The 27,109-nt window shown below is 38.2% G+C and overlaps 1 protein-coding gene across 2 annotated transcripts; it reads left to right on the forward strand.

Moving 5' to 3' along the window:
• The first annotated feature begins 1,830 nt into the window (after window positions 1–1,830).
• TTF2 (transcription termination factor 2) lies at window positions 1,831–26,966 on the forward strand. 2 transcript variants are annotated; one of them, XM_032219897.1, is made up of 23 exons: window positions 1,831–1,955; window positions 3,086–3,197; window positions 3,792–3,878; window positions 3,980–4,046; window positions 4,633–5,583; window positions 10,715–10,841; window positions 11,387–11,551; window positions 12,060–12,217; window positions 13,550–13,631; window positions 14,944–15,054; window positions 15,455–15,605; window positions 16,557–16,659; window positions 17,261–17,451; window positions 18,000–18,153; window positions 18,951–19,042; window positions 21,185–21,261; window positions 21,517–21,674; window positions 21,766–21,936; window positions 22,731–22,783; window positions 24,816–24,969; window positions 25,335–25,417; window positions 26,372–26,446; window positions 26,730–26,966. In XM_032219897.1, the coding sequence occupies exons 1-23, from the start codon at window positions 1,928–1,930 to the stop codon at window positions 26,872–26,874; spliced, it is 3,495 nt and encodes a 1,164-aa protein (XP_032075788.1). In that variant the 5' UTR covers window positions 1,831–1,927; the 3' UTR covers window positions 26,875–26,966. The 2 variants fall into 2 exon arrangements, with proteins under 2 accessions (XP_032075788.1, XP_032075789.1); XM_032219898.1 differs by having other exon boundaries at window positions 21,532–21,674.
• Window positions 26,967–27,109: the final 143 nt, after the last annotated feature.

Here is a 27,109-nt window from a genome sequence, read left to right on the forward strand (position 1 = left end):
GACTTGGGAGGCAGAGAATAGATGAGGGCAGGGCCAGTCAGGTGGTATTTACCAATTCTCCGAACTACTCAAAGTTTCCGCTACTGGTTCTCCAGAACTGATCAGAACTTGCTGAATATCACCTGTGTGTTGCATCTATTATGTATCCTCAGATTAGTTGCTAGGAGTTCAAGTAATGTTAAAATATAGAATGTCTTTGATTGTATGAATCCATCCATTGCTTCAAATTAATATATTGCTGCAATTGTGGCTTATTTAAGACAAGTGATTATTTAGTTAAGACATTAGACTAGACTGAGTTCTACTTCATCCTTAGGCACAAAGTCAGCTAGGTGACCTTTGGCCAGTCACTCTCTCTCAGTCCTAGTAAGCAGACATTGGCAAACTGCTTCACAAAAACTTTGCCAAGTAAACTTCAGGAATTCTCCAGGCAGTCACCAGGTCATTACAGTATTGTGGAAATCTAGTCACAGGCATCATGTATTCCAAACAACCCCAGATCAAATAATGGTAATGGAAATTTGTTCTATGGGTCAAAAAATAAAATAGTGAATTTTCAAGATTATTGTGTCATTAAATGAGATATTGATACTGGTCAGAGAAAGAAATAGATGAAGTGGGGAGATGTAAAGAACACCATCATAGTGCAAGTTAGAAATGTTCATTGAACATTGAAGCATCTGCAAAGTGAGAAATGCAACCTGACATAAAATCACTTTTGATTTGCATCAGATGTCTCAATAACAATTCATAAGTTTGGTTGTGACATCATATGTACATTTGGATCAGTGGTGGGATTCAAAAAATTTTACTACTGGTTCTGTGGGCGTGGCTTAGTGGGTGTGGTATGGTTTGGTGGGTGTGCCTTGGTAGGAGAAGGATACTGTAAAATCTCCATTCCCTCCCCACGCTAGAGGAGAGTTACTGCAAAATCCCCATTCCCCCCCCCCCCCAACGGCTGGGACTCCGGAGGCAGATAATAGATGGGGCGGGCCAGTCAGAGGTGGTACTTACTGATTTTCCAAACTATTCAAAATTTCCACTGCCAGTTCGCCAGAATTGGTCAGAACCTGCTGAATACCACCTCTGATTTGCAGGTAATTTCACTTTGCTGTTGATACTTGTGTTGAATTAAAACAAATTTAATTAATGGGCCCATTCAGTGCTGTGTGTCGCTCTTGGAATTATTTATAAAATTATTAAAGACAGGATATAACTAAATATAGCTAAAATAAATACATTCCAAAATAACCTGCTGAGGTTTAATTTTTGTATTTTGTCCATAAGTGTTAGATTATATACCATTATTCTTGACAGAATAATTATGAAGGCTACTGTAAAAATGTGCCTGTGTCAAAGAAAACCGCAAGGGGGAAAACTAGGGATAGCAGCCAGCGTTTACTTCAGCGTGTTGCAACAACTTTTGACCAGAAATCCAAGCACATTCCTATTTATGGCAAAGCGAGAGTCGGTATCACGACCTGATACTTTCTCTGTCAAGTACCGTAATCCCTGTTGCCTTGAATTGCCAAGGGGGCGCTACAATTTTTACCCAACTGTTCTAAGGCCAACTCGACTTAGCTTGCTTTTTCGCGCTAATGCTAGCGTAGCGAAGTATAAAAAAAATATTGACTGCCTCTCTGACCAATTGCGCTCCTCTCTTCTCTCGGAGGCGTTCCTACCTCCTTCGCAATTGGGCAAAAAAACTCCTTAGCTCGCTACTCTGAGAGTAAAACTCTTGCTCTTCGTGGGCGGGAGAGAAATTCTGATTGGCTCCACCGGGAGAGGAAAATAAGGGGATTGGCAGCTTTGAAGCCAAGTGGGCCTGCCGACTCCCGGGAAAGCGAAAGTGTCCTTCCCTTTTCTCCGGTTAGGATTTGATTGCTGTGAAGGGAATCCCCAGACAGAGTTTTAGAGATTGAGCCCTATGGAGAAAGTGTTGTGCTCTGCTCACGGTGAGATCGTAGGAGGGTGGACGGGGTGATGAGCAGGAAACCTTGACCGAGGTGTCAAGAATGGCTTGTAAAATTCGAAGATGATCGGACTCCCCCACCCCCCGTTAGTTTTTTTCTAATAGTAACTACTTAATGCAGTGCCGGGGGGGGGGGGAAGCAGGTAGATTATTACATACGTAAATGTGCAAGTTAAAGTATGATTGTGAGTAGGTTTAAAACATTTGCTTCCTGATTTGAAGCAATAAAGGGCTCCCGTCCTCCTCCCCTGCCCCATTTGCAGAAAGTAAAAGCCCTTCCTGGTCACACGTAGCACCATAAGCAGAAAATCTCCCCTCCCCCCCCCGCTTTAGGGCACTACTGCAGTACAAATAAGCTTCGTTTTATAAAATCAAAACGTGATATTGATCAAGAGAATTTTTGCTTGTTAAAAAGGGATTAAAGTAATGTGGTTGAAAGATTTCATATAGGACAGGATGCAGCTCAGAAATCGAGGGTGCCGTTTGTTAACCAATAAAGCAAAAATCAGGCTCCCAGGAATCCTCAGTTATATTCATCAAATGGCACACAAATATTTTTCTATAATATTAGGCATGATAGTCTTTCTGGTCTGTTTGTTTTTTCTCTCAACCTAACTCTCCTCACAAGATGATAAATGGGAAGCTGAGTAAAATTGGAAATCCTGGGGAGGATGTTGGGGAAGAAACTTACTGATAGCAATAAGTTTCTAAAAGGCGTTATATAGGAAAAGACCACCAGACTTGTCTCAATTATTCCTGAAAGCCAGACCCAGAAAATGCATTTGTGTTTGTGTATGTCTGTATTAAGTCATAGGATATTTAAGTTATTAAAAGCAGTTTGATTGTAGAATCAGTTTAACTACTGCTATTTATGCTCCCTTTTCTTTGTGTCTGGATAAACATTTGGAGGGAAAGTTACAGTTTGGGTTCCTGCTCTCAGCAGGGTGGGCTTGGTAATCTAAGCAGCATTTTCTATTCTAAGAACCATAGATAAAATATAACATTGATATATGAGCCTTCTGAATATTTGAAGTGATTTTTTTTTTAAATTAGTTGGCTTGGTACTTTCCTATCTCTGATTGAACTTCATACTTTCATTTCCTTCCCATTCAGGGTTTCCCTGTTTTTTGAAGACTGGAAACAGAGATGGCCCAAGTAAAGGCAAAAGCTTTTATATCTGTGGAATCCAAAATCAGGAGCCATGCGGCTTTGTGCTCCCCACTGAGTAAGTTGGATTTAAAAAATACAAGCTTGGAGAATCATCAGTTGCTCACCTACTGTTCAGCAGTTGTTTATCAGAAAGTAATACCTGTGCTACTTTAACATAGTAAACTATTTCTAAATATATATCACTCTATATCCATTCATAACTGAAATATAGTTTTATATTTAGTTTATAATTTTAGTTGGAATGATAAAAAGGTATCATGGGAAATACATTTGTGCCATAATTATACAATGTCTTCTTTGAAGTTGAAATGTTAGTTGCCTGCTTCTGCAGAAGCTTAAAGATTCTATTAAAGGGTTAAATATTCTAAATATTGGAGCCTTTAATAGATTTTTGTACTGTTTATTTTACATCTTACTATGCTTTTTGAGCCCTTTTTATAAAACATTTTATTGTAGCTGGATTTACAAGTGCTTGTCCCCAAGGTAGGTGAGAAGAAGGCCATTAATTCTTGTATCCGCTTTATAATACTGAGAGGGAGGGTAGCCAGGTTTAAATATTTTCACCATCTTTGATACTACTGAGGTAGCATAGACAGTTATTTTTTCTGTGACAAATATCTGTGTAAATAATTGCCTTTTCTTTCTATAGTCTTTCTCCTTCTCATTGCTTGGTGCATGAAGAATATATAGTGGAGCTGCAAGTTTTGGTTAAGCAAGCAAAAACAGACCTGTACAGGTATATTTTCAGAGGGACATTTGATGCTTTGACAGTGTCAATTAATTAATATTCAGAATTTATACCCAGTGTGATAATCCATGTTTTGTTTTCTAAACCAGATTGTTTTATCGATGCAGTAAAGGTAAAACCGAAGGGAAAAAAATGTGTGGAAATGTCCCCTGGCAGGTATACCATGACTATTTAAGTTTACATCTTTATAATAATTAGATATCTGAAGCTCTTGTACCTTGATTTATTACTATTTCTTTATCTTCTTCTATTCATCATGATATGAACTACTATTCCAGATTAATTATGGGAAGTTCTAAAAAAATATAGCAGAATAAAATTTGCTTTTCAGGAAAGAACTAATATTTTTGTTAAAGACATTTAGTGGATATTAGTGAAAACTGAAGACAACATTAATAAAACATCAACTAAATATTCACCAACGTGATATTTATAACTGGAGATTTCCAACAGATTTTATCGCTTTGGAATTGAGACCAAGAGCCCAGGGTAGAGAGAGAGGATGTTGAGTTGGTTATAATAATCTGAATTAGGATGATAATATAGAACCACATAATGTAGAAAAATCATTATATAATTAGTACTTGCATAACTTATGAATGATCAATAATTGCTACTTATTATAGTTAGCAACTTTGCAAGATATATAAAAATTAAGGTATTTCTCAATTTGCATGTTAAAAAACTAGAGAAGATACTGTAATTTAAATGTATACTAATATTTCATGTTGCTGTTTTATAGGATTCAAATGCCAGTGAACTGCCAGCTCATCCACAATCTCAGCATACTTTGGAATTGCTGCATGATCATACAAATGAAAGAAACCCATTCAAAGTTTCCAGCAGGAATCACAAGCAATTTCCTTACAAAAAAATGAATGAAGATGGAGACAGAAATTCAGGAGAAAAAGAAAATCAGAAAAGAAATGTTCAGACCTCTGATGGAGAACAGCCACCTAATTCACAGACTTTGTCTATCAAGAAGGAATTTTCATCAGCTGTGCACATAAAAAACAAAGATTTCGAAGACAAACATGAAGGTTTATCCAGAGAAGAAACAAAAACGGAAATAAAATCACATGAGCCTCAGACTGAAAGCAAAAAAACATTAGATACACATAAAAGTAATTTGAGCAAAAGATTTGAGATGTCTTCTAGCCACATGCAAGAGGATTCATCTTTGAGGTTTACTAAACATGATTTGCTGAAAAATGAAAATCTAAAACAATCATTGTCAAGCGTCAGCCGCACATCAAGCATAAAACCTATTAATGGAGAAAAACTTGGAAATGATGAATCAGAAACCTGTAGAAGCAAAACAGTTACGATGAAAAAAAGTAGCAACTGGAAAACAGAAGAAAAAACACTGCTACCCAAAGAGTTTGTGACTATTCAGGAACCAAGAAGCTTCTCAGTAGAACTTGCTGGAGACAGTATAGCAAAAAAACCAATACTATTTCAGACGGAGAAAACTCCAGAAGAGCAAAAGTGTACAGAGAAACATTTGGACAGTGATAAACAAGAAACACTGGTGTTGTTCAATGAGCAGGCAATTGATTCCCAGCAAGGAAAGGATTGCATTCAGAAAAAACCACCTTCCATATTGTCTGAAGTAGCTTCTTTGCAGATGGCTAACAGCATGGATAACAAAACTCTTCACAGCCAACTTTCAGCTCAGCTGAATCAGAAGCAGGTATAATCTCTTCTTGCATCTAAGTATTAATTTTTCAGTGAACCAAAATATTTTCTGTATCAAAATATTAGTTTCTTATTCTGTACTAAACTGCTAAGGCAGATTGTGAAGTTTCCGCTGTTCGCTCATGAAGCCAATGTTGAGAAAAGATAGGAGACAAATTTTCTCGGGATGGAGCGACCCAGATTGGAACCTGAGAGCCCCTTTTATTGAGACAGGACAAAGGCAGGAGGAGCAATAGCATGTGATAAAAAACAGCCTGTAAAAGTACAATTTCTAATCTACTGCTTCAGGAAAGTTCTCTCTATATATGGTCAAATCCTGGACGTCAATGGTAGAGCACATCTCAGAATGTTATGTTATTCACTATCAGGTTGTTATGGCTTTCTAGGAGTTTGTTTTCTCCTGTGTGATTCAGCGTGACTCTGCAGGCTCTAGTATGAACTAGGCCATGGAGGACACACACCTACACAAGGAACCATATTACAACATCTACTTTTTTATTTTCTTTTTGTCAAAAGACTCTTCCTCTTCATCTGACAGGGCTAATCACAGCATTCTACACATAAACCAATAGAAAATCACATCATGGCAAAGGGTGGGCAAAGGGGGAACAGAAAGTTATAAGCTGCATGGCATTGGGAGGGGAAAGGCAGGTGTTGGAGTAGCTGGTTCATGAGGCTGCATAGTGAGTCCTGGCCATTTAGGCCGGAAAGATGTTTCTGGTGCAATGTTTTTGCATCCCTGTGTATGTGTGTTTCAGACAGCAGAAACTGCCCTGCACACACACACCCGGAATGGATTCCAACACTGTTTTTGTTTTAAAAGGCAGCGTCTCCTTCTTTGTCTCTGGGCATGCAGAAGGGAGCTTTCCCCATGAAAGGGGGTTGACTGTTCATGTAACTCCATGTGGTTGGCAATGTGAATATTCTTCTGTGGAGCCAAGCTAGAGAGTATATTCTTACACATAGTTAATAAAGAGGATAAACATTGAATACAGCAACACAACAGTATCAGCAAAGCAACAAGGGTTATAACGGTCTTGGAAACATTTCACAACCAGCTAAAATTAGGTAACCAAGAGGTCATCCAATCCCACCAAGAGTCCAAGGCTTTGTATGTTTGTCCAACTGCTTGAACGGTATCATGTAATTTGTCCACACTGGTTTCAATTTGTCCAGACTGGTTCAAATAATGACAACAGGTAGCATTCAACCAAACACATAGTAGGGGGATCTGCGGTGAAAGACGGAGCAGCCGGTCGAGGGAGTGGAAGGTGGAGGGTGCTCTGCTCTGTGTTCCAGGTCAGAGACAGAGACAGCCTCAAGCTGTGGTTCCTGTTGGTTGGTCATGGTGAGGCTGCTTCTGTGTTTGTGTAGGTAGTTGTATAGGTGGTTTTGGCAAATATGGTCTTACGTGCCGTCCTGGAATCCAAAGAACTTTGTCTTTTAGTTGGGTTGCAGCATAGTTCCTTTCGCAGGTAATCAGGTCAGCAGGTCCTCGCCACATCAAGTCAGGCAAGCAGCGATAGTAGACAGGTGGACGGGAGGTGTCTGCAGTAGGTGGAGCTGCAAAATGACGAGTCGCTGCTGAGGATGGTGGCTGCCGATGTGTTGCACTGCTGGGAGGCCAGGGGGCGTTTTCCCCTATTGCCAATATATCTGTCCAGGGCATGTTTTAATGTCTGGTTGGCGCGCTCAGCCAACGCCTGACCCTGGCTGTTATAAGGAATGCCAAATTTCTCTTTTGGGCGTCCCAGCGATGCAAAGGTCCAAATACAATGATTAATAACATGTTTGGTGGCTCCACCCCTTTGTGGGGATGCCATAATATAGCCTGAATACGTATCAATGGAAACATGTAAATATTTCCAAGGGGCAAATGTAGGATATTGGGTAACATTCATTTGCCAAATTTGGCAACACTCTGTCCCCCTGGGGTTTAACTGCCATCGGGAGAGGGTTTGCCTGCTGGCTACAGGTAGGGCACTGCTGAACAATGGCAGATGCCTCATTTGCAGTAATGCCAAATTGTTTTATGAGCGCTTTGTTATTCTGGTGAAAGTAAGAGTGGCTATCCCAAGGTGTGATAGCAGAACAAACATTGACATGGGGTGGGGGGGCTGATGCCGCAGCGTCAGCAACATCATTGCCCTCCTGGAGAGGCCTAGGGAAAGGCTGATGACTTCAGATATGGGAGACATGGAAAAAATAACAGCGAGAGGAGACAAGACCTTGTAAAGTGAGAAACAGAGACAAAGGTTGTGAATCAATAGAAGAAGAGAGATAAGACTCATACAAAGAGGTTATAATCTGAGTCACATAAAGACTAGCAAGAATTAAGTTAAACAGTCATTTGTCAAATAACTGAAAGGCCAAGATGAAAGCAGCCAATTCATCTCTTTGAGCAGATTTTTGTGGCTCTGTGAGCTGGGTGTGCCATGTACCATCCTCCTGCCAGGCACATGCTCCCATCGGCAAAGACAGTTATAGCGTCTTTGATAGAAAAAAGCTGTTGAAGGAGGCTTCCACTGGAGCGGAAGGGCTTTTGTAATTAGGGCTGCAAAAAGGGTGGGTTTCTGAGAAATAGTGGACAAGTGTCATGAGATCACATTCTTGGGAAATCAAATTTGGATTGGGGAGGCCACAGCGCTCCCACGGGTTGGAAAATTTTACTAACAGCCCGCAAATCATGCAAAAAACGCCATTTACCAGATTTCCTTCTCTGTCTCTCTCTTCACTTTCTCTTTCACTCTTTTCACTTTCTCTGTCACTTTCTCCTTCTCCCTTCTCTCACTCTTTTTCTCTCTCCTCTTTGTCTCTTTCTGTCTCTTTCACTCTTTCTTTCTTTCTTCCTCTCTCCCACTCTTTCATCACTTTCTCTGTACTCTCTACTGCTCAACCTGTCCCCATAATTTACCTACTAAATAGGCGCAGTTCCCTTACTGGATCCCTCGCTCACTCAAACACATACACACACAAACTTACACATGCACAAAACCATTTTTCTCCATTCCAATTCAGATCCTATAAATCAATTGCTCTGTGAAACATCTGTGAAAAGAATTTCAAGGGCTTCCCGGGGGGCCGTGGCCTGCAGAGCCCCCGTCTCAAACCCAGCCCCTCCCTGTAACTGAGGGGCGGTAACATTGTTATACAGACCCTTGGCAATCGCCTTGTTAATCTCTTTAAGGTATTCGGAGGTCCAAATGGCAAACTGAGAGGGGGTAAGAAGCATGCCTGACAAAAGGGTTTGGAACAGCATCCTGGAGAGCGCTACGCCACACTTGTGGGGCGGGGGAAGGGAGAGGGGAAACCTTCTCTTCCGGAGGGGCCGGGGGAGGTGGAGGGGTCTTGGAGAGGGCCCCAGGAGGGGCGATCTCCTAGTAGCGCGGGGGAGATGTTGCCGAAGGCTTAAAAGCAGCCCTCTGCATATCTTCCTCATGAATTTGAAGGGATTTTACAAGAAGTCTCCAAGTAGTGAGAACTTCCGGCAGGGCTCGAGGTTACTTTAAGAGAGCCCTTCTCAGGGTAAATGGGACAATTCTTAGATGTAAGCCAATAGAGAGAGGAAATGTTTTTTCGGGGGAATGGGAAGCGGATGGCCTGTCGCTTGAGAGATTGCAACAGACGATTTAATGATTTCCCGAAGCTCCTGCAGGTGTGCAGTTTGAGCCTTCGAGAAACCTGAGCCCATACTCACGATTGGGAGGGTGCTCTGTTCGCTAACAGCAGGCCCTGGTTGCGAGACTTTGCCAAGTCGGGGATGAGTGAAAGGCTGGTGACACAGGGAATCACGTTGATCACGTTGCATCACGTAGGGTTGATCACGTCAATCACGTCCATCAGAAGGCTGCGTGTTCGAATCACGTCGGGGTCACCAAATGTGAAGTTTCCGCTGTTCGCCCATGAAGCCAATGTTGAGAAAAGATAGGAGACAAATTTTCTCGGGATGGAGCGACCCAGATTGGAACCTGAGAGCCCCTTTTATTGAGACAGGACAAAGGCAGGAGGAGCAATAGCATGTGATAAAAACAGCCTGTAAAAGTACAATTTCTAATCTACTGCTTCAGGAAAGTTCTCTCTATATATGGTCAAATCCTGGACGTCAATGGTAGAGCACATCTCAGAATGTTATGTTATTCACTATCAGGTTGTTATGGCTTTCTAGGAGTTTGTTTTCTCCTGTGTGATTCAGCGTGACTCTGCAGGCTCTAGTATGAACTAGGCCATGGAGGACACACACCTACACAAGGAACCATATTACAACAGCAGATTGGGCTATTCATAGCCCTTTAAAAGTTATTTTATTACAAACTAGCCGATAACCCAGCGTTGCCCAGGTATTTATTTATAGGGGGGAAATGTCTGCACCAAACGTAATTTCTAATGTTGGGTTTTCCCCCTTACCAGAGGGAGCCCCCTCGTGGAGTACTTTGAAGCCGTTACCATGGCAACTCCACTGCACTGTACAGTAGAATCCATTTTATGCAGTACAGTAGAAGCCATTTTAAGGCACAACAGGCTGCATCTTAACAGAACACACACAGCTGAAGGGTGTTAGGGGTGTCTTACCCCCACAGTATTTTTTTTTTCTGGAAGTAAGTCATTGTGTACCAAGTTTGGTTAAAATTGCTCAAGGTGTTTCAGAGTTATGCTGGAACACGCACACAAACACACAGAAACATATATATATATATATTCCCAGCAGTCTCTTTAAGGTCCTAGATGGTCTACTTGAGAATGAAGGCATAAGATTTAATAGTTGCATTGCCTTAGGGATAATTTGCGGAAGGCTAGACTTCTAAGTAAACTGAAACAAGTAATACATGGGGCCAGAGCCCAAAGTGTATGACTGCTTTATCCCTTTTTCCTTCTTTCAGAAGCTGTCTTTTCCCCCAAGCAGTAGATTGCACAGAAAATACTGGTAGTTTTTAGAGTTAGAGAGGAAGGGAAACATAGACGTGAATAAGAGTTTGGGTATATTAACCATTATTCTGATAAACACATTTCATTTAAATATTTCATCTATGGAGAAAATAAAAGTGAGTTAAATTACTTAGCCTATTAGTAAGTAATCAGTAATGTAACTTCTCTTCTTCCCCTTTGGTTTTTTTAAAATTTGTCTATAGAGGACTTTGAAAACAGTGAATGTGCAAGCTCTCCCAGATAAGGGTGAACGATTATTAAAGCAAGTTCAGGAACTAGAAGCTGCCCTTAGCTCTTTGAACCTGGAAGCAGAAGAATGTACAAAGGAAGGTAAACCTTTTTAATAACAGAATGGTAGCATTATGCAATTTATCTTAAGTTTCACCTACCGTATTCCCCCCCCAAAAAATAAGGCAGGGTCTTATGTTCTTTTGACTCCCGAAATAAGCACTCGGACTTATTTTCGGGGAGGTCTTATTATTTTTGACGTGCAGGAGGCGGTGAGCATGGTCACCTCATGGCTACTGCTGTGTTGCAATATTTTCAGTGAAAAGCTTATTTTAGCACATGCGCTCAAAAGCCCGATTGATCTTATTATCCAGGGAAGCCTTATTTTCAGGGAAACAGGGTACTATACTTCCACAGAGATAAATCCTTGGAAAGCAGGCAGGCTAATATTGGATGAGGTGTTTGCTGTTAAATTATCTTGAAGTATCTATTTAAATAGTCAGAAACATCACTAATACAATACCTGGATCCATGTTACAGAATAAAATCATAGTTGATATGTGACTAGTAGAAAACTCTCTTCTATTTGCATTCTGAAATTAGCCTATCCGGAAAAGTCAGCCCAAATTATTTTCTTCACGTTTCAGACAATTTTTGCAGAACAGCAGATGTGAGGCATAAGAAGATGCAGCCTGATCTGTTCACCAAAGTCAACCTAATGCAGCCAGATGCTGTCATGGGGAAAGAGCCACAGTTTTTAAAGAAGAATCCTGTGCCTAGTTCTTTGGAACTCCATCTTCCTTGGGGATCCGGTGAGTTATGCTATAATACTTTTAAAAATATATGAAGAAAGGAATAAACGTACTGATATAAAAAAGGAATGTGGAATATATACTATATTGCCAAAAGTATTCGCTCACAACTGAATCTGATTATGTGGATGGGTGAGCGAATACTTTTGGCAATATAGTGTATCTTAATAATGAAAAAAATCAAAACTTATTATTTCATTGACTCTCAAGTTTACAAATGGAAAGTGGGCGGGGAGCATAAATGCAATATAGGATTTTGTTCATCGGTTTTCAAGAAATAACATTTTCATGAAGACCTTGTCTTGATCTATTTGATGGGTGATCCTATATCAAACTCGTCATGATACATGACGTATCGTGACCTTTTTCCCCATTTGCTAAACTGGACGTGGGTGTGGCCAGCACATGACACATCTCGCCCACGGGCCGCAAGTTTGACACTCCTATGTGAACGACTTTGGCACAACAAGTTTAAAATTGTTGTATAACTTCTGAAATTGACTTCTAGATGATTTTAAAAGGAATATGCTTTATGGAGGCCCAATGACCAATGATCAACTTCAGGCAGTACAAAATGCTACAAGTGATGCAATTAATCAGCTCCATAAATCTCTTGAAAGTTGCCCCACAGAAACGTCTATCGGCGAAGATCCCCCTGGATTGAAAGTAAGTGAAAACAAAAGGAAAACTTTATAAAGCTTTCCTTCTGTAATGTTCTCAATCAATGTGTCACCACTTAAAGAGCATTCATAAAGTGCCCTAAAATTCAAGATGAGTTTTTGCACAGAGGAGGAAGCAATGTAATTGAAATACTTTGCTTACAATATTCTGGTTTCAATAAAGCCTATTTACTAAAGCTTTGTTTTCATTTCTGATAAGAGTGTTTAAATTTTTTTCAGGCAAAGAGTGTGAGGTCTCACCTAAAATTATTAGGGCTTCAACAGCAGCATTAAATATCTATGAATTTTAGTAAATTGAAGAGATGGTATATCCAAATTAAACATAACAAATGGCAGATTTATTTCATAAACTTAATATTCAAGCTACTTTGTTGAGCAATCATTCATATCATATATATTTATATTATATGGAAAAACAAACAAAAGCAAGAAGTATATATTCAGGTAGTCCGCATTTAGCAATTGCTTGTTTGGTGACCCTTCATAGTTATGATAGTGATGAAAAAGTAACATAACTACTGGTCATTATATTTATGAACTTTTTAGGTCTGTAAAGCTGCTGTGGCCTAGAGGTGGAGCTCTTACCTTACAATCAGGAGTTTGTGAGTTCGATCCTAGGCAGTGGCAGATGTAGGGTTTCCTGCTTGGACAGGGGGTTGGACTAGATGACCTGCAAGGTGCCTTCCAACTCTGTTAATCTGTAAAGTAAAACTGAAGTAAAATCATAAGCACAGAAAGTTGTCCGTCCCAATTGTAGTTGCCAATCTAGTACAACATGTATTATACAACTTTAACTTATTAATACATAAAAGTATATATTAATGTAATGAAGATTTAAAATTAACAATATAAACTGATAAATGCAGTCCAGCATCCTAAATATTCATGGGTTGTTTTTTTGTGTGTATTGTTTGTGATGTGTTGTTGGCCACCCAAAATTTCATCTACAGGGTGGGCATTAATCTAAATCAGTTTAATAAAAATAATCCTATAAATTGGGTTCATAATAGAATATTTCTTTATTCTGGAATACTTGAGATAGAGAGATAAACTTTTGAGACCATTGTGTAATTGAGAGAAAATAAACATGTTTAGTAATAATCATATTAGTATTTTTTAGGAGAAGCTGCTTTTTGATTTAATGTAAAGGATGTCTGCCATTAGTAACAAAAAATAAATTAGGTTGACTAGACCATCGTGGACCTTAAGTACTTGTAGACCCTCAGTACTACGGATTGCCAATACTTACCATATTTATTTATAAGTACAAAATAATATTAGATTTTATAATAGCAGTTGATTCCTTATTTTTTTCCAGGTTTCTCTATTGCTGCATCAAAAGCAAGCCCTTAGTTGGCTTTTGTGGAGAGAAAATCAGAAGCCATGTGGAGGAATTCTGGGTAACATGTATAGCAAAATAGCCCAAAGGTTCAAAGTCGGAAGCCTTGAAAGCCCAGAGTTCATGGTTTTCATATCATAGCCCCATGTTCTGCGCCATGGTTTGGTAGTTCATGCTGCCATTACTAATCTTCAATCCTGTGTGTGTATAAGAGAGTGGACTTTCAAAGTTGTGCAACCCTACAATTAAAAGACCAAAATGCAAAAAAGAAAAGAAAAAGAGGGTGATAACCTCCTTGCCATGTACATACTCTGTTTTCCCGAAAATAAAACCAACTCCCCGGCTAATAAGCATGAGCCAAAATAAGCCCTCCCCGAAAATATTGCAACACAGCAGCAGTCATGAAGTGACCACGCATGTTGCCTCCTGCACTTCAAAAATAATAAGACCTCTCCAAAAATAAGGCCAACCGCTTGTTTGGGGGTCAAAAGAGAATAAGACCTGTCTTATTTTTGGGAAAACACAGTATGTGATTGAAATTTCAGCTTTCCCTGTTCCACTTCAGGGGAAATATATCCATCTCACAGGAGATAAAATAAGTACAATTTAATTTTTTAAACAACTGAAACAATAAATCCTAATTTCTAACTGTAAATAGCCAAAATGCAAACATTCACTGTTGACTGCTTGGTTTAAAAACCAACCTGCAACAGAAAATATACTCCAAGATTCACAGGGTGAAACTGGTTTGTTGTAACCAGTTGTCTGAATTTTAGAAAAGATATTGCAAAGATCCTAATGTACAAGTCTGATCACAAACTCTTCTAAATAAAGCAAGTACCTTCATGTCCTGCCTGAAGAAGAATAAGCGAAAAGCTGACAACCCAGTTTGATAATCTTTTTCAGAGAATTAGACCCAATTAGGCTTATTACCTCAGTGAAAATAAACAATTGAGCAGAAAAAACTAGGGGTTTTTTGTATTGAAAATTTATGTTCTCTCTATTTCTTCCTTGAAATTTCCTGCTGTTTATTGCAGTATTAAACTCCACCCTTGGTTCAACAAGTTGCTTCTTGAATTCTACCCTTCAGTTTTTAAAACTTACTCTCTGTGGAAATATAATTTACAGTAGGATTTTAATTTTAATTCTCAGAAGTAGAGGTTGGTTTCGACTACAATTTAGCCACTTTCCCAGACAAAATTTAATCCATCCATTTTTATTTAATGATTTTTAAATAAAAGTGGAAAAATGTAGAATTATTAGTGGAAAACAGGATCCAAATGGAAGATGAGAAGACTCAAAAATGAATCAGAGTTAAGGTATCCATGTACATAAATCCATATTTTTGTTTTGTTTTGTTTTTTTATTTCCAGCTGATGATATGGGCTTAGGGAAGACTTTAACAATGATTGCCCTCATCCTGGCCCAAAAGTGCACAGAAAAAGAAAAAGAGAAGAAATTAGACCTTTGGATGTCCAAACAAGGTACAAAAATAAAAATCATGATCTCTCAACTCATTTACACAGCGTAATTACATTGGATTATTTATGGTTAATTGTTTAGAAAAGAAATATGGAAATATAAAAACTTAAAAATAAGTTTTTAAAAATATCTCCATCAACTATTTATGTAGGAAAGTTAGGTATTGGCAGATTGATAACTAGATTAGGTGAAATATTAAAACTGTAGGGAAAAAATCCTAACGAAAAGAGTTCCTTCTCTCCACAAACAGAATCTGTGGCCATGAAATACTTACCATTAGGAAAGATCTAAAGCTGATGTTAGGGAGGGAAAATATGAGGGGCCAGAATCCTGAAGAGACATATGATGCACTGTGGTACTTTGTTTAAGTCCCATTTCACCTGGTAACTTTTGCATTTTCAGGTTCTATTGATACCTGTTCACACGGTACCTTAATTGTCTGTCCTGCATCTTTGATTCATCACTGGAAAAAGGAAGTAGAAAAATACGTAAAACATGGCAAGTTGAAAGTGTACTTATACCATGGACCTAACCGAATTAAGAATGCTAGTATGTAAGTGCAACAATAATGTTAAGATGTAACATACTTTGCCCTATGCTATTGGTTTGATATGTTTGGATACTGAAAGACAAGCATGGTTGTAAAGCCATTTAAGAATAAAAGCACAATGACATTTCAGCTCTGACTTAGGCCTACAATTTCAGTAGTCATCTTCAGCCTACATTAGTTAGTAATGAGTATCTCAGCTTACTCTACAGACAGTGCTGTTGTCAGGGCTATTCAGCAATATAACCAAGGATATAGATTTATTCAGTGCAGAGTTTCCTTTGAAAACTGATCTAGAATACCCTAAATTTATCATAGAAATATTGGTGATTTACTCAGTTGTGTACTTGTTCATAGCAGTTGTGTTTCAGTACATCTTTCTGAAGTTGATAAAAATATGGTCCCAGTTGGGGACTGCCTGTAATTGTGTGATGGAACTAGAAGCAGCTGTCTGCTGATTTGGTTGTTCCTTTCCCCAGGTTTCAGGGGTGGGTTTCAACCGGTTCGCGGCGGTCCCCACGAACCGGTAGATCGGCGAACCCGGAAGTAAGTAACTTCCGGGAACGGCGAAGGGCCCACCCGCCCGCCCGCGCTCCTTTGAAGGCTTCTGCGCTTCCATGCAGGCGCATGGCACATACAGCGCCTGTGCGATTCTCCGCGAGCAGCTGGATGGCACATACAGTGCCTGCGCGAGTCTCCACAAGCAGCTGGAGCATCGCGCAGGCGCTAAGATGCATGCATGAACTGCGCGCGTGCACGAGGACGCCACCGCCCCACTTCCAACTGAACCGGTTGGAACGGGATCAGCAACCCACCCCTGCCAGATTTGGAAACATACAATTCATTAGAAACTTTGAAAGCAGCCACACTTATTATTCATCAACATTAAAATTAAAAACAGGAAGGTAATTCTGAGATGCCAGATTTTTTACTAACTATTTCTCCTTGTCTTTGCAGCCTTTCTCAAAATGAGATTGTTATCACTACCTACAGTATTCTAGCCAAGGAAATTCCTGTACAAAAGGAAGAAGTAGATGTTGCTGAAGATTGTCTAGTACAGGTGACTGTAATGTGCTAAAATGATTTTAAAATAGAATCAAGGAATCACTCTGTTGAGATAAAGACTATATTTAAACATAGACAGATCTGTGAACCTTGGTGTAGAATGATTTGTGCTGGAGTGGTTACAGATTTATTTGTTATAATTCAGTAGATTATGACTTTTCTGGTGTGTTTGTATTTGCATCGAAATAATTCTCAATGTAGCCTTAATTGTATGCTGCAAAAGCAAGTAGTAAAGATGAAATCAATTTAAAAATATATTTTATTTATGTCTATTTGAATATGAACACCACGTTCAGACTCCAGGTAAACTTTATGGCATTTAATTGAAGGAGTGAAATGGTTTCTTAATGTTTCAGATTAAGATACTTTTGATCTTTAAAAAAAGCTCTTTACATATTTACTTGATCTACAATTTTCAGACAAATTGGTGGATCCAATTAATTTCATGCTTTTAATGTTCTGATGTCTTCAGCACAATTTTAGAACATGTATGTTGAGAAAAGATGTCTTACATGTATACTGCTAGATGCGCTAAATTCAAATGTTCTAGTATTTTTGCAAACATCACAGACTAATGCTGAAATCTGTTTCTCTAGGATAAATCACTTCCTTTCTGTCCTCTGGCATGCATATGCTGGGCTCGAATTATACTGGATGAAGCCCACAATATCAAAAACCCCAAAGTGCAGGCCTCAATAGCTGCTTGTAAACTGAGAGCTACTGCCAGATGGGCTGTCACTGGAACACCCATTCAGAACAACCTCTTGGATATGTACTCTTTGCTTAAGTAAGTTAATCACATTAAGGAGCAGCAGACAGAGGCTTTGTAAATTAAGCATGCTTCTTTCTTTCTTAAATGGGTGTTGTCTTCCTTTTTCTATCATACATGCTTATATTTTGTAATTGTAAAGGAGAGGTCTATGGAGATTCTCATTCATCCAGTCATGGTTGTCCCAAAGCTGTTTTTTTCAAGAGGCAACTGGACTTTCTGGTTTTTCTTTGATGACGTTTCACTTCTCATCCAAGAAGCTTCTTCAGCTCTGACACACACACACACACACACACCATCCAGTGAGAGCTGAAGAAGCTTCTTGGATGAGAAGCGAAATGTCTTCAAAGAAAAACCAGAAAGTCCAGTTGCCTCTTGAAAAAAAACACCTTTGAAAAGGAGAGGCTAACTTAATATAAGCCTAATACAAGACTTTTGTTGACATGTTGAGCTTACATTTTGCCAGTAGTTTTAAATGTAAAGTGATTTGTCCTGAATCTGTTAATCCTCAACAGCAGTGTCTCACCTGTCTCTACTGCCTTCCTCTTACTGCCTTTTACCCACAGATTTCTTCGTTGTTCTCCTTTTGATGAGTTTAAGGTATGGAAGAGCCAAGTTGATAATAACACAAGAAAAGGAGGAGAGAGATTGATTATTTTAACCAAGAGTCTCTTACTACGAAGAACTAAAGACCAGCTTGATTCATCTGGCAAGCCTTTAGTAATAACATCTCTCTATTTATTTTGCTATTCCTCTTTCCTTAATAAATTACAAAATTACAGTTTTTCTTGCCCAAATGTGAAAATAGAGTATACTACTTTTTAATTAATTAGACAATTTTTATTTTAAACTCAAATATTTTCTTTTTATACTATTCTATGTATAAAAAACAATGCAATTTAAATATTGGTGACAAATACCAGCTCAGTGTAGCTAAAAGGAAGTAGAACAAAATCACGTATACTCTTCATTCCTCACTCCTCAGCATTTTTGTCCGGCATCAGATCTTCCCCATAGCAATAAAAGTTTAATTTTTAAAAATGCAAAATTTGAAAATAAGATGTTTACATTGTTTACTTCTACCAAACTGATATTTAAAATGTTGTACTATGTGCTCCTGGTCTTCAAGTTTTATTATACTTGATTATTAATAGTATTTTTTTAAAAAAATGTTAAGGCAACAGACTTTTGAATCAACACAGCTGTTCCATTGCTTAGATAAATCTATGTTTGAGATGTTAAATATTCTGCAAAATTTTCTTATTAGATGTATTATTACCTGGCTGGGCTTCAGGGATTTTTTTATGTTCTGTCAGCACAAAACAGCATATAATGTGTCAGTATTTTGTTCACATAGCATCTGTATAGTTCTAGGCCTGGGAATATAATGAAAAATGAGTCCTCTGCATTTTTCATAGGACAAAACAGTTTTCAACTTTATTAATTTTGAGTATCTGAATTGCACTAATCCTGTTGATACAGTCTTTTAAATTGTTCTGGTTCTTCGTTTCCTTTAGATATCTCTGCCTCAGCGTTGTGTTCAGGTACACAGATTGAAACTCTCTGAAGATGAACAGTCAGTATATGATGTACTTTTCAAACGATCAAGGTGCGATGCCTGTAAATTTATAAATGTATCTGTAAACTTAGTTTCAGTGATTAGCTCTGTTTTGAGAGTGCAATGCTCCTTCTTGTGAGAAGCATTTCTGGACAGTATCTAACCTTGCTTTGTTTTCTTTCTGATGTGAGGTCTGTATTTCCATCTGTTTAAAACACAGAAAAATCAGTTATCTGCACGGCAGAGTTACCATCTCAGTGACACCTTCCCACAAAAGATTGATATTTAGATGTATGAATATAGCGAAGAAATAATGAAGTTCTTAATAATGAATAATGAAATAGATATAATGAAGAACATTAAACCCTGAATCATTTTGTCATATTTGTTTTCCCTTTGAAAATAACCTTTAGTTTCATAAATCAGAGGTATTATTTAATTTTTATATACCTTCCATCATATAGTTAACATCCTGTCATTTAATTTAATATTCAGAGTGTTTAGTTTCATCCAAAGACAAGAGCCTTGAGGAAAGGAACCTCATTATTATATAAATAAACTGTAAGGTTTACTGATCAATTGGATCAGACTGGAAGTGATTAGTTTTGTCTTATAGCTTCTGCCTAAATTCTGTCTGTTGGTTTAAAATCATCAGAATTTTGCTATATTCCACAAAGTTGGGGTTGTTTGCTTTTTTATGTTACAAGATATCAAGCTCTCAGATCTCTTTATAATCTAGGAGGAGACTACATTTACAACAGGGTTTCTAAGGAAATATCTTGGAATATCTCCCTCCCCACTCCCGAGATCAGCTCCAACCCTCTTGAGCTTCCACAACTGCTTAAAGTATTGCTCAGCCAATTGACTTGGAGTTCCATAGGGATGATTGATAGATTAATATCAGATCTCATCTGCTCATCCTGCTCCCTTCCCAACTTTTAACAATTTTATTTTGTATTTTTATATTTTTGTAGTACTTTATATAGTTTTACCTTTTAACATTGTAAGGCACCCAGAGTTACCCTGTGGTAAGATGGGCAGCCAATAACTTTAATAAATAAAATAAATAAACAATGAAAGAGAGAAAAAGCGTTGTGTTCGCTTTTTATCTTTGGTGTGCACCACCATCATTATATGGCTCCTGAAAGGATTTTTTTTCAAAAGGTTATGGCTTCCAACATATTTTCTGCTCTTTCCTTAAAATATGAAATTACTAAATGATAATGGTAAATATTAAATGATGCAGTGTCTCAGTGGCTAAGATGCTGAGCTTTTTGATCAGAAAGGTCAGCAGTTCGGTGGTTCAAATCCCTAGTTCCGCTTAATGGAATGAGCTCCCATTACTTGTCCCAGATCCTGCCAACCTAGCAGTTCGAAAGCATGTGAAAATGCAAGTAGAAAAATAGGAACCACCTCTGGTGGGAAGGTAATAGCATTCCGTACGCTTTTGGCTTTTAGTCATGCTGGCAGAGACGTCTTCGGACAGTGCTGGCTCTTTGGCTTTGAAAAAGAGATGAGCACCACCCCCTAGAGTTGGGAACAACTAGCACATGTGTGGGAGGGGAACCTTTACCTAACTAAATGATACTTGTTAATCTCTCTGCTTACTACAGATAATTCTCAATTTACAATCACAATTGAACCCAAAATTTATACTGTTAAGTGAGTTCTGCCCCATTTTACATCCTTTCTTGCCACAGTTGTTAAGTGAATCACTGCACTTGTTAAGTTAGCAACACAGTAACACAGTTAAGTGAATCTGACTTCCCCTTTGACTTCACTTATCAGGAGGTCACAAAAGATAATCACATGATCCTTGGACACAGCAAACATCATAAATATGAGTCAGTTGCCAAGTGTCTGATTTTGTTCCATGACCACGGGGATGCTGCAGTGGTTGTAAGTGTGAAAAACTGTCCTAAGTCATTCTTCAGTATTGTTGTAATGTTGAACTGACAAACTGCTGTAAGTTGAGGACTACCTGTATTTCAAATATTTTCACTTGCTCTCCATGTTATGTTTATAATGTTATAGTGATTTGAGATCAATCCCTTAATAAACTGCATTTATTACTGCATAGCTGGCTGACTATCTCCTGTTTAGTCATTGCATCTTTCTTTGTCTTGAGTTTGCATAAAAACAGGGAAAGAGACCTTCATTCAAGTTGCTTTGTTATGCTTTCTTGATGTTTAGGTCAACACTGCAGTCTTTTCTCAAACACCAGGAAACTTTGCATACAGGCTATTCTGGAGACAACTCACTTACTATGGGTAAGGTGTTAAATTTCTCTTGCATGCGGTGTACAAATGTGTCAATAGGAATCTGATCAGGCTGTTCAACAGTTTTGTTGCTGTTTTTGTAACCTTGTTAGGAAGGAAATCTATTAATAGGAAAGCTAATTCTCCTATCCACTGCTTTGGCTTCCCACCTTCAAATTGTAATGATAGCTTTCAGAAATCATATTGCACACTTCTGATATAAATTCTGTTTTTAGCCTCAGAGTTTTGTCTTTGATACATATGCAGTTTCATCTTTGATAGGAGCACAGCAGTTTAAAATGGGTCAGCAGGATTCCTCAGGAAAGATGGTGAAAGACAGGTTTCCCGGGTCCACCACTATTCACATCCTATCCCTCTTGCTGAGGCTTCGTCAATGCTGCTGCCATCTTTCTTTGCTGAAAGTGGTAACTATGGCTTATAACTATTCATCCCTTCTGGTGGAGATTGTTTGAGTTCAGAAATTGTAGATGCTTGGCAATATCTTTTTTCTTTCAGGCTCTTGACCAGGCTAACATGAATAGCGAAGGCGTCTCTCTGTCAATGGAAGAGCAACTCAGTGCTTTAACTCTGTCTGAACCTGAGAGCAGTGATCCACTCTCAATGGTGAAACTATTCGGTACAGCTTTTGGTGCTGATCTTTTTGAAATGACCAAGCAGAGCACAAAGGTAGGAAGACAATGGCAGTCTTTCCAGGGAATCCCAGATTTGGTGTCATTTTTAACAAAAGTAAGGAGGGGAAAAGGATTTGTGTGTGTGTGTGTGTGTGTGTGTGTGCTGTATTTTTCGGACTATAAGACACTCCGAAGCATAAGAAGCACCTAGTTTTTGTGGAGGAAAACAAGGGGGAAAAAATCTGCCTCCCAGCAATTTGCCTCCTTGCAGCAAACAGAAAACAGCATGGTCAGCTTCAGCACAGCCTGATTTAGCACGAGCAGCTGGTTGGCAGTTGGATCAGCCTCCCAGAATACCGCTTATCAACTATTCCAGGCTGCAGGGATTGCCACCCATCGCCGCCGCCATTTCTTCCCACCTCCATGAACCCCATTTTCAGCCTCCGCGCATCCTGTTTTCAGCCTCCATGTGTCCCATTTTCGGCTTACACATGTCCCATTTTCAGCCCATTCCAGGCGGTGGGGATCCAGAACAGCTTGCATTAAAACTGATGATTGCAATTATTCAGTTTTAAAAAATAATTACTTATTTAGCTTGTTTTCCTTTCTCCTCCCATTCCGTTTTCATTTATTACCTTTTTTTTAATTAGTTAACCTAATGGAGAAATTGTCTTATTTCCTATTGAACTTACTAAGCTCATTAATAGTCTTTTCAGATAACAGCAAAATAAAAATGCTTTAAAACAATAAAGCTCCAGTTTTGAGTTTTAAGTGCGATTGAACTTACTTCTAACTGGTTTAATATTGGGCAGGCTTACTATTATGTGTTCTTTCCTCTCATCCTTTTAGATTTCCCATCTGTTAGAAGAACTGAAGGGAATTCAAAAACATTCTCAAAAATGGTGAGCATAGCCATAATAAGGAATGTTGTGTCAAGTCACCTCAGTATCTGAGCATACAGCAAAGCCTCAGCTACCTTCCTTTCTGCTGGCCTTGCTGTGCTCAATTGACCTTTGCTGCCTTTTTTTCTCCCTCTGCTGATGAGACTTGTTCAGCCTGGCAGCTCCTGGCCATGCTTATCCTTTTCTAAATTGCCTCTGCCTTTTTGGAATGCTTTGGAAGGCTTTGCAAGAAGGCAACTCCTTCCCCTATCCAAGTCACAATTTCACAGATAGATTCCAACAAGCAGAGTCAGTGGAGAAACTGGCAATAAAATCTCAAGTTTCAGTCATGTGGTATCTTGCTTAATGACACAGTGGAAGTGACATTAGGGTCATGTGATGTCTCACTTAATGAGCACATCACTTAGCAAGCATATAATGAAATGACTTCCTTTTTCATCACATCAAATGTAAAGAATTTTAATAACGTACCAACTTCTCTTAAAATATAACAGACAATCTCTTTCCATATCCTCTTATCTATAACATCTTTAAAACATCAACAGTTCTGATCACCAAAGGTCCATTAAAGGTTACCAGAGATATCAACATATCTATTTTAACAGTGATCAAATAAGCCAACTTTATATTCCTTTTTTTACTTTTAACAATCTTGATCATTGTATCTCTTCAAATAATGATCTAGAACCTGATTTCTTTTTCTTTGTCCAAAACTTTGGCATGTCTTTCTAGTAAATCCAATATAGGAAGAATATTGAGGTCACTTTCTGGGTTTATTATATGTATAGTCCTTTTAATTATTAAGTCAGTGCTGGACTTCTTTTGTCAAGTATAAAATCTTTTTTTGTGGCCTGTTATTTCTAAATCCATTTTCGGATCAATTCAATCACTCTTGTCCAGTACTAACTGTTCCTCTTCCATAACAGTTTTTAAACTCAGTGTATTTATAGATACAGAAATTCAAAAATAATCTTTAACATGTCCGATATTAAAAACATTTTTCTGCCTTTTCTATTAGTAAGTGTAAAGTGTAAAAATTTAAGTGTTCTTCTCCTTTAATTGTTTATTTCCTTCTGGTTCCCTCTAGTGCAGGGAACCCCAACCTCCAGCCTGTGGCCCATTAACAAACCTTGAGCGTTTCAGAACTGGGCTGTAGAAGTGGCAAGCATGTGTGTGCATGCATCCCCACTCGTGTGAGCAGTGGGCAAGTGTGTACGTGGTTGCTTTCCCGCCATGCGCACAGAACCAGCCCCCTCTCCTCTCCCATTCGTCCGCAAATCTGAAAAGATTGGGGAACTCTGCTCTATTGACCAACTTTCTAAGTCTCATCCTGCCATTAAAAAAAATGAATTCAAAACAAAAGCATTTTCCCATATAGTCTTATAATTAATTCCAAAATATTATTTCAAATCCATCTGGACACTCCATTTTTAATGTTCCAAAGTCAAAGTTCTAATCACCCTTTTGTTGTTTACTCCACCCCAAAAAATTGTGTTCTTAAATTTGTATTTAAAATGTCTTTATCATTGAAGGCAGCTCACATTGTATAGTAAAACATGTTGATCCAAAGGTTCTTAATAGCTGGAAAATAGTTACAAGAAAATTTCTGAAAATGATTAGAAAAGGAAGTCTGCAAACTCAGTGTCCTTTTAAAGGTGCCAGCTGACATTCCTTTGAATTTTCGAATTCTAAACCTGCCAGAAACCAAGTCATACACTGTGTGGAAACACTTGTGGATGATCTCATATCCTCCCCTAATCCAGAGAGGAATTATCTACTGTTGGCTTTTCATTCCATCACAATTGTCAAATTTGCTTTTAGCTGAGACATCTTCAGTTCGCCATTTTTCCCCAGCATCATAATAACCATTTCCATTGTGTTACAAAATGTGTGTGTGCTTATTTATTGTTACATCAGTTATGCTAGACTGTACAGCATTGTGTAGATATCTAAGAAGGTGGGTGAACGTTTCTGAAACATATGGTTAGAACCAGAAACATACTTTTTATGATTTGGTTTTCTACCTTTATAGTGTTGTTGTTTCTCAGTGGACAAGTATGCTAAAAATTGTGGCAATACATCTTGACAAGCTTGGTCTGAAACATGCTACAGTGGATGGTTCAGTGAACCCGAAACAGAGGATGGATATCATTGAAGAATTCAATAATAATCGTAAAGGAATCAAGGTATGAAAAAAGAACTCCAAGGTAATTATTTTTCACCACTGCTGCTTCAGAAAAACTATTTCTAACTGTTAGGTATACACCTTAATGGGTTGATTTATACATCATTAAGGCAAAGAAAAATTCCCTTGGTAACTTAGTGGATTTTGCTTCATATCTTCCCCATCTGGCACACCAGAAGTGTTGGATTATAACTCCCAATATTTCCAGTCATCATAGCCCAATTACAATATATATAGGGATTACAGTATAAATCAATATTATTTATTATATGTATTATTAAATATTTATTATATGTATTATTAAATATTTATTATTATTTATTATTATAAATAGTAAAACAACTATCCCTCTTATTGTTCTCATAGGTATTGTTGATTTCACTTCTGGCTGGAGGTATTGGCCTTAATCTGGTTGGAGGAAACCACCTCTTCCTTCTAGACATGCACTGGTAAGAAAAAAAATACGTTGTTTCCAGTTACAGTAATTAAATCTGATTAAAAGAATTTCATTATTAATTGAGGTTCCCAAATTATGTCCTTAATTCTTTTTGTCATTTGTCATTCAAAACAACATGATACACACCTACACACCACTATTGGCTGTTTAATGAAATAAATCTAACATCTCCCTATATTTGCCAATTACTTTCTGAATTATTATATTTTCATCCTGCCTTATTTTATTTGTTCAACTGAAGATGACAAACATACCTGATACCCCTATTTTCCCTACAACAACACCTTGTGAGGTGGGTTGGGCTGAGATTAAGTGATTGACCAAAGCTATCCAAATGGTTTTCATCCTAAAGGAGCTTAGACTTTTCTATGCCAGCACCTTAACTACTATACTGTGGTGGCGCAGTGGTTAGAATGCAGTACTGCAGGCTAATTCTGCTGACTGCCAGCAGTTTGGCAGTTCAATTCTCATTGGCTTAAGGTTGACTCTGCCTTCCATCCTTCCAAGGTCAGTAAACTGAAGACCCAGATTGTTGGGGGCAATATGCTAACTCTGTAAACTGCTTAGAGATGGCTGTAAAGCACTGTGAAGCAGTATATAAATACTATTGCTACATCATCTGGCTTTTCAGTTATCTTTTAATTGCTGCAGGTGGTGAGCTGTCAGTGGCTAATCTTATCCATTACTCTTTCCATATTGGATATTACTGCATTGAACAGGATTTTAGGGTGCAATAGAACAAATAGAGAGGAAGAGGCAGATGAATAGATATTGGGAAAGATGCGGGATGCTATCATTGATTCTTCCAAGGAAAAGATGGATCTAACAAGATAGAAAGGGAAATCAATTGCTTGCCATTTGGCTCTGAAGTTAATTTGTATGAGAATTATTTTCACTTTTTTCCTGTTGGTCATAAGTGCTTTGTTACTTTTCCCTTAAATATCAGGAATCCAGCACTAGAAGACCAAGCCTGTGACCGCATTTACCGGATGGGGCAGCAGAAGGATGTTAAGATCCATAGGTAGTGCTTCACAAAATGTCTTGCATCATTGCTATAGGTCTTGACAGAGGAATTGTGCCAAGTACTGAATAACAGAGCTGAAAATTGCATGAGTAAAATTACTTCAGTTTGACTACTGACTTTAAAGATTTATAGGAATTTCAATTTAAGATTGTTCAACTAGTTCAGTTGCTTGATCCAGTGAAGAATTATTACTTTGCTGAAAACCATCTGGCAGTGTGTCAGAATTTATAGGAAAGGTGGTTTAAAAACTGACCTAATTGTTTCTTGTGCTTGGGTTTAGGTTTGTCTGTGAAGGAACTGTGGAAGAAAAGATCTCAGAGCTTCAAACCAAGAAAAAAGAATTAGCCCAGAAGGTGTTGTCCGGAAAAGGAGAGTCCTTCACCAAACTTACTCTGGCTGATCTCAGACTTCTGTTTGGCATTTAGCTGTTCATTTTTTTAAATTTTATTTTGATACACAGAATAAAAGTGTGTTTAAGAAGTTCACTATTCTTTATTAATAAAATGGCTGAATGTTATGCTACAGCTCTTTTTATGCGTAAATAACTCCATAAAATTCCATGAAAAGAAGGACTTGCTTATTTATTAAATTTAGGTACTACCTATCTTATTGTCAGAGTAATTGTGAGCAATATTCAGTTAAAAGCATAAAAATCATATA

This window comes from Thamnophis elegans, chromosome 6 (genome assembly GCF_009769535.1).
Source record: "Thamnophis elegans isolate rThaEle1 chromosome 6, rThaEle1.pri, whole genome shotgun sequence".
Lineage (NCBI taxonomy): Eukaryota > Metazoa > Chordata > Lepidosauria > Squamata > Colubridae > Thamnophis > Thamnophis elegans.